Here is an 18,166-nt window from a genome sequence, read left to right as displayed (position 1 = left end):
TGACCAAGGAACCCACTTTACTGGCCATGAAGTTCAGAAATGGGCTGATAAAAACACCATACACTGGCGTTTCCACCTGCCTTAAGACCCCACCGCTGCCGGGCTAATCGAAAGGAGGAATGGGTGACTCAACAGCAACTGAGGCTCCCAACACAGGGCCACACCCCAGGAGCAATTGTCCCAGTGCCTCCGCCGTGTTAACCCAGAGGCAGTTAGTCCACATCATCCAAGTTCAACTGATGACCATGGAAGGACCACCGCCAGCTATTGGTCAGGACAATAACTCGCTTCTGCCCTGGCCACAGGATCTACGCCCAGAGGAACCCACCACGGAAAGGCCCTGGGACTGGCAGGTAAGCCCCCGGTGGTTTCAGTGTGCGACCCTGTGGGCAACAGGATTAGGAAGGACTTGCCGGTTTCACCTGTCTTCTGCCTGGCCCCAGCCGAGACTACTGAGGTAAGTAACCCGGGCCCTACTGAGAAAGGCACCGCTGTGTTAACCCTGTGGTCTGCTGTTACACCACCCCTCCCGGCCTCGGCACCGGCTGCGGGCACTGAGGGCGGACAGACAGGATGGCGCTGCCGGCCAGGACAAGAGCACAGGCAGGGGTGGTGTCATCTAGAACGCTGTTACTGCTTGTAGGTCGCTTAACGGTCATGATCTTCCCGGTATCGTGCCTGTTAAACATCTCACATTTCGTCCCTAGTCTGAGCAAAGGGAATCTGTTCCTACTGGGCAGCAGTGGTGGCCTCACTGGAAACGAGTCTGATTTCTGGGTCGACAGTGAGACGCTGTTGTCGTCCTGCTCTGGACTTCGTGGACACCTGACATAAGCGCCGGGCTTCCTGTGGATACTCCTCAGCTGCTGGCGTGTGTGCTGCATTTGCGGCATCTGGTTGCAGTGCACGTCTCCACACCTGACCCCAGGGGTACTGCGGAAGAGGGGCAGACCCAGATGGTTAGGGCCGTGTGGGGTGCGTGGGGATGGAGCGTGTGGTCAGCCCCTCCACATGGCTGTTCTCTTGCTCTCTGTGCGTCCCCTGCTCAGCCAGTCCCTGCTTCACTCCCGTGACCATCCAATCCTATGAATCATAGGGCTTAATCAGTAACTGCCTACATGCTTGCCCCCTGCCCCAGCTGCTGGGTTCCCAGGTAAGTGATGAGCCAACCTGACGTCAATTCCCCCTATAAATGGTGGCCTCCTTCTCCCCCAAGAAGCGAAGATCGCGCCATGTCCTGCCTGCCGTCTGCGGTGGACCCTTTGTTTTGGACGTGTAAGACCCCCTATCCCCTACCCAATAAGCCACTGATGCCTCTGTCACTGTCTCCGGGCTCTTTCCTCATTCTCAAGGCCGGGCAATTGCAAGGCTTGCAGGCCTGCAGGGGGCAGCCCAATAGATGTCTTTTTGTGGTTAGAATTGTAAATTATATGCAGAAAACCAGGCTTCCTGTTTCACCTGCTCCTCTCAGCACTGGCAGAGGAGCAGGCTGTCCTGAGCTGCAAACACCTGTGAGGTAATTTGTATCAAAACACTTTGTAATTTCGTTATGGAGGGTCACATGGACTCTATTCCAATTTTCTGGGAAGCAGAGCTGCTCTCACAGCACTTTTCCCTCTCATCGCCGCATGTTTAGCCCAACCCCTCAAGTACTTTCATAGAGGAATAAGGCAGGCGATTCTAGCCCATTCACTACCTGGGAGGCAGTCTGCATGGTCTTGGTGGAGCAGCTGTCACATGGGGCTTGGGGTTTTGGCAGCCAAGATTCTGACTAAGACTTATTCCAAAACCTCTAAATCTCATCTCATAGGTTTTCATAGAGACGGGCTCAGAAAATGTCCCTTCCTTTCCTTTTTACAGTTAGACTTAAGTTCATACCATTCTTTACTCTTAGTAACCTGCTTTTTCTCCCTTCCCCCCCCAATATAATAGAAATAACTCTTGAGACAACATTTTACTTTGTCATTGAAACATAATATACCCTTTTCAATCACCTGCGAGATTCAACTGCAGAAGTCTGAATTTCTCTAACCTCCTAACCCTCTATTCAGAGAAAGCACTCTCTTTCCTTTGAACGTGGGGCTGTCTGGACTTCTCGTTTTGTAGTCTCCTTTATGAAACCTTTGTAACTCCTGCTTCCTCACCTGCATGTATGAGGAAACCAAAGCTTATTTCTAAAGACATGGATTTCCAGTCTTCTAACCAGACGCACTGGGTTATTCCTGCTTCCAAATACTGGAATCTTCATCTTTTATTTTTTATAGTCTTTGTTCTTGCTTCTCCCAGAGCTCAGGTGCCTCTCATTCTTCCATTTGCCCAACTCTGTCTCAGAGATTCTTAATGTTCTTTGGAGCCTATGGAGACCCTATTGTACATATAATGGCTATGGACCTTCTTCTCAGCAAAACATTCATTCACATCTCTACAGATGCTCAACATCTGCTAAGGAAAAAGTTTACACTCTGTCTTTAAAGTATAAAGGATTCCATTAGAAATTTACCACGTAAGGAATATATTCAATCAAATGTAGAAGAAAGGCATACTGATTACCTTTATATGAGAAAGGATACATGTGTGTTTAGAATAAAAGAATGGTCGCAGATGTATTAATTTACTGAGGCTACTGTAACAAAGTAACACAAAGTTGGTGGTGTGCATAACAATAGAAATTTATTCCCTTATTGTTCCGGAGGCCTGAAGTCCAAAATCAAGGTGTTGGCAGGGTTGTGCTCTCTAAAGGTGCTAAGAGGAGATGGTCTTTACTCTTTTAGCTTTGGGTACCCTTAGGGATTCCTTAGTTGAGGCTGCGTCACTCCAAGCTCTGCCTTCATAATCACATCACCTCTTCTGTCAGTCTCCACTGTTTGACCTTTTTAAGAACACTTGTCATTGGATTTAGGGCCCACACAGACAACCCAACATGTTCTCATCATCTCAAGATCCTTAACTTAATGACCACTACAAAGACCTTTTTTCCACATAAGGTCACACTTATAGGTTCTGGAAATTAGGATGTAGACACAGGATTTTGGAGCCACCACTCAGGGAACAGTAAGCTTCCTGAGGGCAGCTCTTCTGGTAAATATTGAATCTTTAGCTACACACAGGCTACTGCTCCTTTCAGATCTGGGGATGTCACATCCCCTTCCCAGTTTGATCACATAGATGTTTTTAAAATGGAAAAGAGCGTGGACTTTGGATTTAGATAGTGTGACATTTTAGACTAGGCTCCAGCAATTTCTAAGCTGTATGACCTTGGAGAAGTTACCCTAAACTTTAATTCTCTAATTTTGAAATGGGAGTAATAATACCTACTTCAGAGTAACTGAGGATTAACTGAGATAATGCATGCATGGGTTAGAATGCTTTTGGTTGCCAGCAACTGAATACCTTACAGTGTCTTAAATGGAAAGGCCTTCTTATTAAGTTTAGAGAGAAGCTATCCAGGATTGATTTGGCAACTCGGGCTCATGCCATCTTTTGCTCTGCCGTCTCCAGTGTGTGGTAATGGTTCCCCCATGGACACAACATGGGTGATAAAGCTCCTATTAAAGATGCTGTAGTATATTACCCACCCAGGTCTCCCTTGGGACCAAAGCACTCAGATGGCAGAAGTGTTGGTCTCTGATGGCCTATAGTTGGCTCCCTCTGCAGGAATTGCCCTTGGCTGAAGGAGGTTGTCTCACCCAAGTTTAGAGCCACTCCCCAGGAGCAGCTCATATCCAGTGCTGGTCAATGTGGGAGATACAAAATCTTCATTCTCTTGCCTCAATTGAGACAACCCATCAGGGGCATTCCAGCTCCATAGCTCCTGATTGGCTGAGGCTTCAGCAACTGCATCATAGATCCAATTCTCCCTCTGCCCAATCCTGCTTCCCTGTCTGCTCACAGGCATTGTTCTGGAGAGCACTCCTCACTAAACGTCCTGCATGAAAATATCAGGGTCTCACTATGTGTTTCATGGGCAAGACTATCTGTGATAGCAGGGTATAGGAAGGGGTCTGTAAAATGGGATTTTAGGAGCTGGGACACCCATTGGCCAGCTGGCAATGAGCCCCTGGAATGTTGTAGTCATGCCATTGTTACAACTTTTACCAGAGTTGAATTGGGATGTGATACTAGAGGCCAGGAATATACTGGCAGGGGCAATATATCAGATGTTGCTGATACAGCCAGATGGCAGAAAAAGTTAGGACTGGGCCCAGGACTTAACTAAGAAAAGCAGAGCTCCAAGAAAGATTGAGTTTTCAACCCTGACAGGTCTGCCACCCCAAGGTTAGGGTCCTGACTGATGCATCTGAAATCTTGAATCCTCAGATCTCCCTCAACTCTCTGGACCTGCAGAAGTGACCTAATCCTCCCTGTTAAAAGCTAGCACTGCACTCCTTGACTGAAGACAAGACAGAGGCTTCTTCCTGGCAAGGAAACATATGCCCCCTTGAGATGTATCCCCACCTCCCCTCCTGGCTACCAGACCTATAAATAGGATCAATTCACATCGTACACTACCCAGAGACATGCTGGGCCTGCTGCAGGAGGAAAGGGACTATAGGCCAAAAGAGTAGCAAAGACTTGATCAATATATACAGGATCTGGAGGATTATACATGGGACTTGATACTGAGGGTGCTGATGGGATAAAACCTATCAGACTTTCAATCAAGGAAGAAAAGAAGTGGTTTCCATTTGCATGGGATGGATCATTGTATACATTTATGGTTTTGCCCTAGGACTACATTAACTCTCTTGCTATTTGTATATGTGACCTGGACCATCTGGACATTCCTCAGAACACCACATTGGTCCATTGTATCCATAATATCATGTTAATTGGACTGGAAGAGCAAAAGTGACATTTGTTCTCTGGAGAATGGTAGAGAAACCCATCACAGACCTACCATATTAATGAAGTTTTTAGGAGTCCAGTGGTCTAGGGCAAATCTGTCCCACAACCTATTTTTGCAAGTTTTAATTGGAACACAGTCATGCCCATTTCCTTATATATTGTCGTGGTGGGTTTTGTGCTACAATGGCAGAGTTGGGTAGTTATAACAGGCTGTTTGGCCCACAAAGCCTGAAATATTTACTCTGGCCCGATATAGAAAATGTTTTTGATCCCTAGTCTTGGGCATTCCAGGACATCCCTTCCAAAATAAAGGACACATTACTGCATTTCAAATTTTCTACCACGAAGAAGAAAACACTGTGCCTAGTAGTCTCTCCAGGTTTCAGAGGCGTCATGTTCCACTGGGATATCCCAATAGGAATATTCACCCAACCCATTTACTGAGTGACAAAGAGGGCTTCCAGTTTTGTGTGGGCCCAGAGCAGTAAAAGGCTCTGCGACAGGTCCAGGCTGGGTACGAATATTCCTGCTATTGGGGCCATATGAATCAGCAGAGCCTATGCTATTAGAGGTGTCTCTGATTGTGGAAGATATGGGATTTGTGGTAAGTCCCAGTAGGAAAATTATAAGACAGACTCCTAGGATTCTAGAGAAAGTCTATACTATCTGTAACAGAGAATTACTGACCATTTGAAAAATAGCTCCCAGTGTGCTATTGGGTTTTGGTAAAGACAAATGTCTGACTAAGGGGAAGCAAGGGATTCTGTGGTGGAGCTGGTTTCTATCAAACCTATCAAGTATTACCGTCTGGCGGCCTAGCAGCAATCCATTGTAAGATGGAGGTGATAGATCCAGGATTAGGCACAAGTAGGGCTACAGGACACAAGAAAGGCATATGGCCCCGATCTCCATGTCATACACCACTGCTTCAGCACCTCTCGTGGCTGTAAGAGCCACACTCTTCTTATGACAGTGGTGATGGGAAATCCCTCTAATGAATAAAGCTTCAGGAAATGCCCCAAAAGGTCATCTACTTTGGGGGAAAAAAGTGGTTTTAGATAATATATATAAACTCATGGGCAGTGGCAAATGGCCTGATTGGTTGGTAAGGATTCTGAAAAGAGAAAGATTGGAAGGCTGGGGAGAAAAAAAGAGGCTTGTGAATGGATCTGTGTATATTAATCATGTTTTTAATTTTCTGTATTTTATGTTTTGACATCTTGGGGGCCTTAAAGACCCAGGGAGAGATTGCTCCTCCCACAGGTAGCTAGTACCTAAAGAGAGAAAACAACTTACTTGACAGCATGCCTCTCATATGCAAGTCAACCACCTCCTTATTGAACAATCAGACACCAAGCCAATACTTCCCCTGCCCTATGTCAACCCAAGGCCAGGAACCAGAGAGCTAGAGATAGCCCCTATGCCCCAAAAGCCTGCTGGAATTATTCAAACCAGACAACCTTAAACTATTTACTCTGCCCTGCCTGGGCAGACAGCGGTTACCCCAACAAAACCTAGGCTTTCCCCTAGCTTCTGCTTCTGCCTCCTAACCAAAACCTTATGTTTCCATTGTGGCCCTGCATGGCATGGCTTGCCCCCTTTTCTCAGGAAATGTAGGTAATCAATTTTTTTAAGTTAAAACCTGGGCACAAGGCTCTGTGGGAGTGGTCATTAAATGTGAATGTTTTTGTATTGCATAACATCTACCAAAGGGCATCAACCATGGAAGAGGCACTGGCCAATCAAGTAGACAGAATGACTTGGCCAGTTGATGTCAGTAGGCCTCTGTCATTGGCAATCCCAGTGCTGGCACAATGAGCTCATGAATAGAGTAGTCATGGTGGCAGGGACAGAGGCTATGCATGGACCCAAAAGCATGGAATCCTGCTTTCCATTACTGATCATAACTGTTGCTAACAAATATCCAACTTTCTAGTGGTAGAGACCAATATCAAGTGAGATCTTTATGGCACCAATCCTTGAGAAGACTAATCAGCTACTTGGCAGCAAATTGAATACATAGATTCTTTTCACTCTGAAAGGAACAGTGACTCATCTTAACTAGAACTGATATATATTTTGGATATAAGTTTCCCTTTCCTGCCAGTGGGGACTCAGCCAGCAGCACTGTCCAAGGGCTTACACATTAATCTTGCATAGCATTACTCAGACTAAGGGACGAAAATGCCTATTTTAAAGGAGATGTGGCAGTTTGTAAATGACCATATGATCCACTTGTCCTAGCACATACTGCACCATCCAGAAGCTGCTGGCCTGATAGTGATGGAGTGGTTTTTTAAAGGCATAACTGGGGCTCCAGGTTGGGGATGATACTATGTGATGATGGGGTATCATCCCCCAGGATGTAGTACATTCCCTAAACACTTGATTCTTATATGGTGCTATGTCTCCCAAAAGTAGAACACGTGGATCTGGTAAACAAAGTGTAAAAATAGAAATGGCCCCACTTACCATCATCCTAGTGACCCACTTGGGAAGTTTGTGCTTTCCCATCCTCTCAACTCCAGGCTCTGTTTGTGTAGAGGTCCTATTCATAGAGAGGAGTTACTTCCACCATGGGTTTAAAGTGAGAGTAGTTTAAAGTGAAAGCTACGGGGTTGTACAATAAGCAAATTTGACAATTCTCAAGAAAGGCAGCTGTTTCCAGCCCACTACACAGCCAAGAGAGAATCATAATCAGACTGAAAGCACAGGACATTTATGAAGGGGAAATGACATTGTAAAACGTGACAATGCTGTGAGTTTTAATCGAATGGTGGAGAGAAGCAGTGACACATATAAATCAAATAATTGGATTCTTATATCCAATCGAAGACATTGAGTGCTGAAATAAAATTCTAGTTGATTGAACCTTTTATTTTACATGGGAGGCAGTTGAAGCAAGAGAGGTTAAGAGGCTTGTACAAGGTCTTATATAGATAAGTCGGCAGTGGATCCAGGACTAGAACCCAGGTCTCCGGATCCCTAGGTCCAGTGTTCCCTTCCTCTTCTGTGGATTCAAATCTCCAGTTTTCCCTTTTAACTATGTGTGGATTAGGCCAATGTTAACTTATTCTGCATTCTACATGCACACCATACAGAAGGCTGATGAATAGCCTACAGACATTCTGGTGGCTGGGAGAAGTCACGTTAGCATTAAAAATTCATTATAAAATCAGCCCAAATAGACAATTAGACAAACTGATGTCAACCTAATTGGCTCAAATTAATGCAGATCTACTGATATTTTTAAAAATATTATTAAAAAAATTTTTTGGCTGTTTATTATTGACCCACACGTCTTCATTAAAATCACAAAGGTATCAGAGGTCTCCCTTTCCTTTGTCTCACAAAACCATTTTGAATGTCATTGAATGTTCATTTTGGATTAGGAAGAGGATGTATTTAGAATGCACCAAATGCCTCAAACTAACTTCTCTACGTCTTTGGGGACCAATAAAAGCTTATATACATTTGCTGAGCACATTTCCCTTAACTCAGCATAACAATTTTTCATGGAGCTTAAATTATGCAAGTTTTTTCCTTTTATGTGCCTTTACGAAGATAAAGCATCTAGAACCACCCAATATCCAAGGACCTAAGAAAGTAATTATTTTATATTTCAGTAATATTAGGGTGCACCAGATGAACAGTATTGGAGTTTAGCATGTGTTTGTGAATTCCGGGACTGGGCTGGGTTTAAAATGGAGTGAGATCATAGTAGTAAAACCACACTTTCAAGCACTCGTCATGTAATACTAATGACTGTACAATGTACTCTCAATCAATCCTCCATCAACCTTATGAGATTGGTACTATGGAAGGATTGCTAGCTTCCCCCCCAGTATCCATCCTCCTGTCCTTGTTTAGCTGAATACTTGGCTGCCTGAAAGAAAGACTAGATTTCCCAGCCTTCCTAGCAGCTAGGTATGGCCAAATGACTAAGTTCTGGTTAAAGAGATGCAAGTGGAAATGCTGTATGAAACTTCTCATAATAGGTGTCTTTCTCTCCTCCACCTCCTTCTTGGCTAGAATACAATTGTGATGCTGAAGCTTAAGCAGCCATCATGGACCACATAGGAAGCTATGTGTTGAGGATAGTAGAGCAAAATTCTAGAAGACTGGGACCCAACGATTATGGAGTAGCCATACCAACTCTTATCTGCTTACCTTGAGACCTCATATATACTGTAGAGAAATTGTCTTGTCTAAGTCACTCTTATTTGGGTTGTCAACTGAAATGAATCCTAACTGATACACTGAGGCTGTCTGTCCTGAGATGTACTGTAAGTATAAAATACACAGTGGATTTTGAAGACCTGAAGAAACGATTGTAAAGTACATCATTAATAATTTTTATATTGATTACATATGGAAAATGGTAATATTTTGGATATACTGGGTTAAATATATTCTCCTGTTTCCTTTCACTTTTTAAAATGTGACTACTAGAAAAATTTAAATTGCGTATGTGGCTCATGTTTATATTTTTAGTGGCCAGTGCCAGGCTAGTGCTGCTTTGCTCTCTGTATCTGCACTAGAGAATAGGTGAGGTACCTGAGGCTAAGAGGAGCCGTACAACTTACCCAAGTTCCCATGTCAAGTCAATGATGGGGCTGGATTCATGCTCAGAACTCTCTGGAGCAGCCCCAGTGCTTCCACCATTGTACCACAGTGCTTTTCAACTGGTGTCACTGGGTTCTGGCACAGCAGAGAGGATACTGGCCCGAACATTCTTTTTTTTTTTTTTTTTTTTTTATAAATTTATTTATTTATTTTTGGCTGTGTTGGGTCTTCATTGCTGCGTGCGGGGTTTCTCTAGTTGCCGCGAGTGAGGGCTACTCTTCTTTGCAGTGCGTGGGCTTCTCGTTGCAGAGCATGGGCTCTAGCCACGTGGGCTCAGTAGTTGTGGCTCGCGGGCTCTAGAGCACAGGCTCAGTAGTTGTAGTGCACGGGGCTTAGTTGCTCCGCGGCATGTGGGATCTTCCCAGACCAGAGATCAAACCCGTGTCCCCTGCATTGGCAGGCGGATTCTCAACCACTGCACCACCAAACATTCTGAAGCCCCAAACATTCATTCTTAAAGACAGGAACTGCTGGTTGTTTGAAGAGTGTTACTGAGTTTTCCTCAAAATACATTTATATCCTGATAAATTTTATAGTCTTATTTTCAAATTGTCTATTTCCCAGTATATAAAAATAGAGTATAATCCACTTAACTTATTCTGTGGAAGAAGGACATATTTTTTATTTGGAGATTGCCTGGCATCCTCAGCTTTTGTGATTTCTCCCTAAAGACAACTGTAAACAGGAACACCCGGTCCAACTAAGGTAAAGAGACATCAACCTAGCTACCTATTGTGGGTAGCCAAAAACTACTCTTGCTTTACTCACAGGGTCCTCCATTATTCTGCCCCTCTGTTAGACTAGACACTATTTTCTTGAGGTTCACAAAGACACGGCAGCCACAGTCACCAAATGAGCCTGGATGTGATCATTTTAATCTCTTTCTCTCTGTATAGAACTGCCAGTACTGGCCAGAAATGGTACACAAAATACTTAATTGCCTACAGAGCTACAGCATGAAGCTAACAAGCTGCTCATTAATGCACCCATTGCATGCTCTTTCCTTCCTGTAGATTCTGTTCCTGGTTTAGAAGCAGAATTAAGTTTTTTTCTAAGAGGCACATCAGTCCTATAGCAGTCAGGTATTTGAACATTTAACTTCATCTTGCAAATCATGACAGAAAACACTTAATGGCTCTCTGCCCAGACCTGACCCCTGCAGATCCCATTTGTAATGACCGTCAAAGACAGATGGTTCACCATCAGCAAGTACTTTTTGCATTCGGCTTCTAAATATGGGAGTGGTTGGGCAACTCTAGGTCGTTAGACTTTTTCAAATTAAATACCTTCAAAGATATATTTCACTAATGCAATAGAAGGACACTGTGTGCCTCTGACAGTGGATGCTAAGCTCAGAGGGACAAATTCCTGCTCACATAGGATATTTGTTGAGGACAAAATGAAGAGACTGCTACCAACCGGTCTCTTTTTCATTGTCATCCTACCCACTAGGTATCAAAAAATGATGCTTAAGCCTGCTGCACATTCCAATGCAATATGCCAGCATGTTTTCTTTTCAGCTAAATCTACATGCAATTTCTTCTTCCCGAATTAACTTACTCTAAGGAGGCTCTCTGTGTGTGTTCTTTGTTTTAGATCAGAGTCCAGTTAGTGTAAAAGGGCGCAGCTGCTGGTTGCAAGATATTAGGGAAGTAAAGAGACTGTAATAAATTGGAGCTTTTGGCCTCACTTAGAAGAACACAGATGTAGTTGTAAAAACATACACATACTGCACTGGCCAAAGGAAAACACGTCGGCTTAGATTCTACTGAAAAGCAACCGGTTTGTGACCTTGCCTATAAATCAATTCATTAAATGTCCTTTGTAGAGTCTGGATCTGAGGTTCAAATGTGGGGAGGGGAGGTGGAGTGGCAATTACTTTTTAAAATCCCTCGTGATTCCGATATCCTGTCTGCGCCTCTGGTTGAGAATAATCAAATTCATCATTAAACAGTTCTCACATAAAATATATTGCCATCAAGGCAAGCTCATTCCCACTTATACTCATGAATTGCTTCCTTATGTAGCATGCGTTTTTGCTGTTTGTTGCAGACCCAGATCACATTAATAGAAATCCAGTGTGATCTGAAAAGAAATCAGACATCTCTGGTTTTACAGCTGTCTGGAGACAAAGGCTGCCTACCTGCTGAATTTCAAGTACTTCCAGCCTCTCTCTATGGCCTATTTTGATCACACTGCTTTTCCCTGGATGGGGTGGGGGAAGGAGGGAGGGAGGAAAGCACCTTCAGATACTGCCAAGGCACTCAGGCCTGCCTGTCATAGGCCTTTATTCTGGGTATAAGAAAGGCAGACTATCTTTAATTTGCTAATTTTGCCTGAAAGCTGTCAACAGAGACTGAGGAATGATTTGATTTTTTTTCAGTTTGCTTTTCAATTAAGATATTTTCCTCTCCTTTTTTTTTTTTTTTTTTTTTTTTCTGACAAGCATTTATAGAGTAGTCCAGGTCTAATGATTAGTTGAGTTAGGTTGGCGGTAGTGAACAAGGCTTCCAACAGCTGTGAAAGGTAACTGTGATAAAAAAATATCCAGAGACTGAAGGGAATGTGAGCCCAAGTTCAAATCTAGAGAAAAATACAATACATAGAGAAGATACATAGAGAAAAATACACACTTTCAGTGTCATTTTCTCCAGTGTTCAACAGCCGGCTGACAGTGTTAACAGGAAGTTGTCCCCTAATACCCCTTTTCCTTTGTCTACAGAATAATGGGACTTTTGAATTTTAGTTGGGCCCATCGGCTCTAAGAAACAAGCCTCCCTTGCAGCTTAGGTATGGGAATGTGACTGAATTTTGGATAGCAAGATATAAGAGGAAGTAATACTACTTCTTACTACAATTTCTTGGAAGTGTTCTTAAAGGAAGGAGGTATGTTCCTTTTCTCTTTTCTTCTTCCCACTAGTTGGAATTCAAGTGGTGATGGTGAGAGCTGAAGCAGCCATTTGGGCTGTGAAATGATTCTGGGAATGAATAGCTGCATGATGGAGCAAAAAGATGGGAGGAACTTACTTCCCTAACATCATGGAGGGCCTTACCGTCCTTAGCCCCTCTATCTGGACACTTACATAAAGAAAAGCAAGCTTCTGTTTTGTTTACATTACCTGGCGGGGTAGTGAGGCAGGCAATTTTTTTTTTATCATTCACAGCCAAATCGTTTCCAAACTAATACAGAAGGAATCAGGTAGATGCACAGAAACAGGGCTCGGACATTCCTCATGCTATCCTTTTGAAGTAGAGAGGGCTCAAACATCATCACTATTTCACTTGTGGGAAACTCCTTCAGAGAGGTTAAGTCCTTCCTTCCATCTTCTTTCTGTCTGATCTTCTGTCCCTTCTTTCCAACCCAGGTCTCCAGCAGGTGTAGTCCTTCTGTTTTGCCACTATCACACCTCACAGTACTTTACTATATTCTGCCTTTTGGTCTTATGTGTTTTGTAGACTGTGGAAAGTTGGGGATGGAGAATGTCTCTTTTGTAAATCCTTCTCCCACTTATGCAAAACAAAGCATTACTTAAGTTTCAGGGAATTCCCTGGCAGTCCAGTGGTTAGGACGCCGCACTTTCACTTTCACCGGGATCAATCCCTAGTTGGGGAAAAATGTGACTTAATTTGGAATACGTTTCTGAACCCCACTCACTATACCATTTCCTCTGTTTCTTTTCACTCTCATCTTTTTAGACTTTCTTTTCTTTAGAGGAAATATCTCCACAGGGGACTGAATTCTAACACTCTCTAAAATAAGGACTATTAACTTGAGGAGGGGAAAGAGGGAACTCTGGGGAGTCCATCAACTCTGCAAAGTTTTGTATGTGGGAATATGAGCTTTCATCTGGAGGGAGGGTCCAAAGCTTTCATCAGAATTTCAAATAAACCCCACAACACCCCTTCCCCCACTGGCCTACAGCGAAAAAAAAAAAAAAAAAAAAAAACTGGCTAAAATGACACCTAAACTTGGTTGTTGGATGGGGGTAAGGAAGAAGGCCTAACAGACAATTCAGTTCATAAAGAAGATAAATCTACATATAGATCTATATGTTTTCAATATCTAACGTTTATTTTTTAAAGAAGGCTTAACTTTCTCTCCATGGTTTCAAGGAGTTACCTTAATCCTTAAGCCCAACCAAAGAGGCAACCAAACTGAAAAGATCAAAAATAAATACACTGGGAATAAACTGAAGCAATGCTTTATTGTGACCACAAAGCACCAATTCAACAAGGCATTGACACACAGAGATTGAACAAATGTCTCTTTGAACAGAGATGTAGCAAGCCCACTTTTTCAAGTTCTTAAAAACAAGTACTCAAATTGGAAATCAAACAAAGCATCAGAGCAATTAAAAAAATATTACACCATCATGAAGGAATATATATATAAAAATATTCTGTACTAGTAACAAGGCTTTTCAATCTATAACTCTTGGCAAATTTCTTCAGAAACAAATTATTATAAATACAAACCATAAAGTGAAAAAAAAAATGCTTTCTTCAGAAACAAAGAACCAATTTTAAAGCAGATCTATGCAGAAAATACCATTACCCCCATGAAAGCTAGCTGAAGATGGATGGATGTCCCCAAAATACAACAGAGTTTCTCTTTTCAGAGCTACAGTCTGCTCCTGAAGGGGCCATGATGCATGTCCGTTTCAAACAGCGCAGCATATCCCAGTGAAACCTTAATAAGGTCAAGTGGAGGACCCTCTACAAAAAAGGGTGTCGGCAATTCCATCCAAATAACACAAGCTCTAAGGAGCAGAGGAATTCAAGGGAGGCACAATCCCTTTCTCTTTCTCCCCCTCCCCAAGTTCTTGCTTTTGATCTTCCCACATCTGTAACTGAAAGATGCTCATACCATTCGATTCTTTTTTCAGGAATCTGGGAAAGCAAACTATGAAGAAAATCCTCTTTGTGGGGAGGTCTGTCTAATCTCATCAAAGATCATTCTATTTGACAAACTCCACAAGGTAAACCATCCTGTCCACATGTCCTCGCTCCTCCTGGCTGAGTTCAGGTCAGCCGATGGATTGCCTAGTCTATCCAATAGGATAACGTTTCATTTGATTGAGATTCTTTACATATACACATGTATGTATTCTGTTTACAAAGTTTCATCACATGAAACTAAATTATGTCATTATGTATTTTTTGAGGTCCAAGACCCCAATTTGACTATACTATGAAGAGTTGTTCTTTAAATGCTTTGTCTGCAGAGGTTTTACGTGATACTCATAGATTTTCAGAGCAGGCCCCAATTTTAACTGAAGTCCTGTCAACACATCATTTCTTGTCATCAGTAGCAGGGATTTTCCATCAATTTCCTATAATGGAAGCAGAGGGTAAAGCTCAAGGATAATGAAGAAAAAAAGCAAGGTCAAAGGAAGAAGTCGTATTGCTTGTCTCCACGCTAAAAACATTATTTTTTTAATAGTGCCAAAAATGGAATCTTCTACTTTTATCTTCCACCTTTTACATTTATTTTGGAGTTAAATATAATCTATAGCTGATCTTGTTTTCAAGATCACATCACAAATGTCACATCTTAAGGAGCTGACAGCAAGCTTGGAGTATGTACCCTGAAGGATCAAAGATGCTGCTTCTGAAAGGAATAATGACACTTTCCACTTGTAAAATCTGTTGAAGTTTATGCAGATTTTTTATCTAATTCCAAAACAAACCCTATAAATTAGGACAGGCAGGGATTGCCATCTTAATTTTATGGGCAAACCAAGGATCAAGGCAAGAAGTCAGCCTGCCCGAGAAGTTAGGAAAGGGTGGCCCAGAATTTGAACTCCCATCTGCCTATGGCCAAAGCCGATGTTCTTTTCATAACTCACTTCTGTTTCTCTTGACACTTAGAAGTAAATATGTGCTGTCTAGATGGACCAATGGGAACCAGAGCCTTGGGTTTTCTGAAACCTTTTCAATCGTAACAATGGGCACTGGAAAAATGACTTACTCTCTGTGAACTTCTTTCCTGTCCTTTAAAAGGAGAACCATCCTGCCTCAACCTGAATATCAAGTCTCATGCTACCCCACTCCCTCTCGGTGGAGCCTCAAGATTCCAAAGAAGGTAGCGAGGGGCAGAGCTGTGCCCACCACAGATTCCCTCCCCTATTCTCCTCGCAGTCCACTCCCCACTCCTCTCAAGTCCCCAACCAGGTGGACTTCACTCCAGGTACCCTGGAGACTACAAACCTTTGGAATGAAATAAAAGTAGGCTTCTCGTGAAAGAGACAAGGACCCCAAATATAGAAAGTCTACAGTTTGAAAACCTTTGGAAAGGATGCACTGAGAAGAATGCCGAATACCACCTTCTTTTTGTTATTGTTTGTTGTGGGGAGAATCTGAGCTGGTTCTTAGGAAACCTGGGTTCAAGAGATGGACCAGCTGCACATGCTCAGTAAGCCTCGACACAGCTGTTCATGATTTTACCCACCTCCCCCACTGATGGACAGACAAGGAGGCACTGTGTGCAACTGCAGCTACATCAAACTGTGACTCCCTCCTCCACTGTCCCCAAGAGGGCCATTCCTCCAGAGTCTCTCATGTATTTTGCCAGGCTGTGAGGAAGATGTGCTCTGAATGTCTGAGTATGTGGGAGATACGGCACCGGGCTAGGGGCTGAAGAAACACCCACTTTGTGACCTTAGGCAAGTCCCTTCCTCCTCTGTCTTCTCGGTTGATAATATGGGATATTGGGTTTTGACAGGATTTCATGAGATACCACCCTTGCAAGTGCTCCCTGAGCTTTGTGTTACACAATCACACGTCAGTATTCCGGGACAGACTGCAGCCCTCATTTTACAATTATTTAAGGACAAAGGAATTGACTTTTCAATCCTAAAGTATCTTTTTCTATTTAGGCAGCTAGTAATCCCAAAGACTGTCCATCAGTAAAACCTGCAAGTATGAGAGTTGGAGAGGAGCCCTGACACCCGGAAACCACTGCAGCAGCTCTGAAGGCATTGTGAGGTCACAGGAATCTGAATCGCAGGTTACATCAAAGCTCATGCTCTGTCTTACACACTGAGATGAATAGTGATTCACTCGGGCTGCTTCCAAAAACAGCAAAGCCCTTCCTGCTCTCCATCCTTCCTTTGCTGTTGTTTGCTCATATCTAACTTACCACATATTTTAAACGGGGGCCAGGAGGAGATGCCACTGCTTTCATTTCTATACAAGAAAACTTCCTTGACTAACTGCAAATGAATTTTTTTTACATCTTTGTTGGCAAAAAGTCCTTCTACAACTCAGCATTTCTGTCAAAAGCCAAGTACGTCTGTGAAAAATGCTGAAATTTGGATTTTATTTAAGACAAAATGGAAAATCATGTTTCATGCTCCAATTTGATTTTCCTTTGTTTGGTAGCTACACTGCCGTTCACCTCAGATGAGGGTTGGTAAAAGAAAGCTCCATCTGGAATTCCTCATTTAAAAATTTTTGAAATGAATATAATTCATATATACAACAAAACTTTCCTCTTAAACCATGACTATGGCAGCTCAGATGAATGGGAGTGGAGATGGCATAATGGAAATGGGAGCTTCCAGGTCAAACAAACTGCAGTCTGAACACTGTCTCCACAACTTATTGTGTGGCTCTGGGTAAGGGACGTAACTTCCCTGAGCCTCAGTTTCCAAACTTGTAAAATGGAAATAACCCCCTGAAGAATTTTGGAGGTTAAAAATGATTAATTCATATCAGGCACCTAGCACCGTGTCTGACATATAGGACGTTCTCAATGACTACTAAGTGGAAATGTGTAGGCTTTGAAAGAACTGGGATGTGTTCCAATTCCAAATCCATCTTCTGTTTCTTTTCTGGAAGTATGTCCCCTGCCTGAAAGCTACCCTTTGCCAGAGGGATGCAGGAATATTCTTGTTCAAGTTCAGAAAATTCACTGAGATTAAAAAAGTTCAAAGACTACATAAAAATGTGTCTCATAAAAATCACAAACATAGGAAAGTTCCTTGATTAAGAAAGCTAATCATTTGTTATGTTATTTCTAGAAAAGCTTGCAAGGCAAATGAAATCCAACTTTTGCCAGTCAGCATGGTATACTAGGATGCGCGTGAGACTGGAAATCGGGAGACAGAGGTTCTAATGCAGACTCCATCAGTAACTTTCCACAAGGAACCACTCCTCTGGAGCCTAGTCTGTGTATAAATGAAGGAGTTGGAGTGTGACCAGATCCAGTTAAACAAACAAACGAAAAAATCCCATGATTTTGCATTAACAATCCAAAATTCAAAACAAAAATATAATTCACATCTTGGGATTTTGTTTACATTTCTGTGTTAAGGGATAATTGTTTGTTAGTTTCAGTGAAACTTTTTACATTGCTTCTGTCTTCTGTCTTCATGTTAGAATAACCAAGTGTCTGCTGGGCAATAATACTCAAAATGCTTGCCTACTTAAGTTCCCACAAGTACTCATGCATGGAAGTAAGTTTTAGAGATGACAGGTGTAAATTTCCAGTGAGGCCAAGACCCTAGATCTAAAAATAAATGAGTAGAATCCATAGATGTTATAGCTCAGGAGATAAGCATGTGTTTCAGAGTAAGACACTATGTTATTGCTTATTAGGCGGGGCCTGGGGCAAGTTACTTAATCTCTCTAAACCTCATTTCCTTATCTATATGGGGGGGGGGAAGTAGCTACTGCATCTCACTGCTGAAAA

The 18,166-nt window shown here is 42.7% G+C and overlaps 1 protein-coding gene across 1 annotated transcript in view; it reads right to left on the bottom strand.

The window, feature by feature from the left end:
• Positions 1-14,660: 14,660 nt before the first annotated feature.
• SAMD13 (sterile alpha motif domain containing 13) overlaps positions 14,661-18,166 on the bottom strand; it is a 47,384-nt gene continuing 43,878 nt past the window's right edge. The window contains exon 4 of the mRNA XM_065897464.1: positions 14,661-14,804. Within this exon, the coding sequence (XP_065753536.1) occupies positions 14,661-14,804 (144 nt within the window). The remainder of the gene's footprint in view (positions 14,805-18,166) is intronic.

This window comes from Phocoena phocoena, chromosome 1 (genome assembly GCF_963924675.1).
Source record: "Phocoena phocoena chromosome 1, mPhoPho1.1, whole genome shotgun sequence".
Classification (NCBI taxonomy): domain Eukaryota; kingdom Metazoa; phylum Chordata; class Mammalia; order Artiodactyla; family Phocoenidae; genus Phocoena; species Phocoena phocoena.
This window is presented reverse-complemented; position numbering and strand designations above follow the sequence as displayed.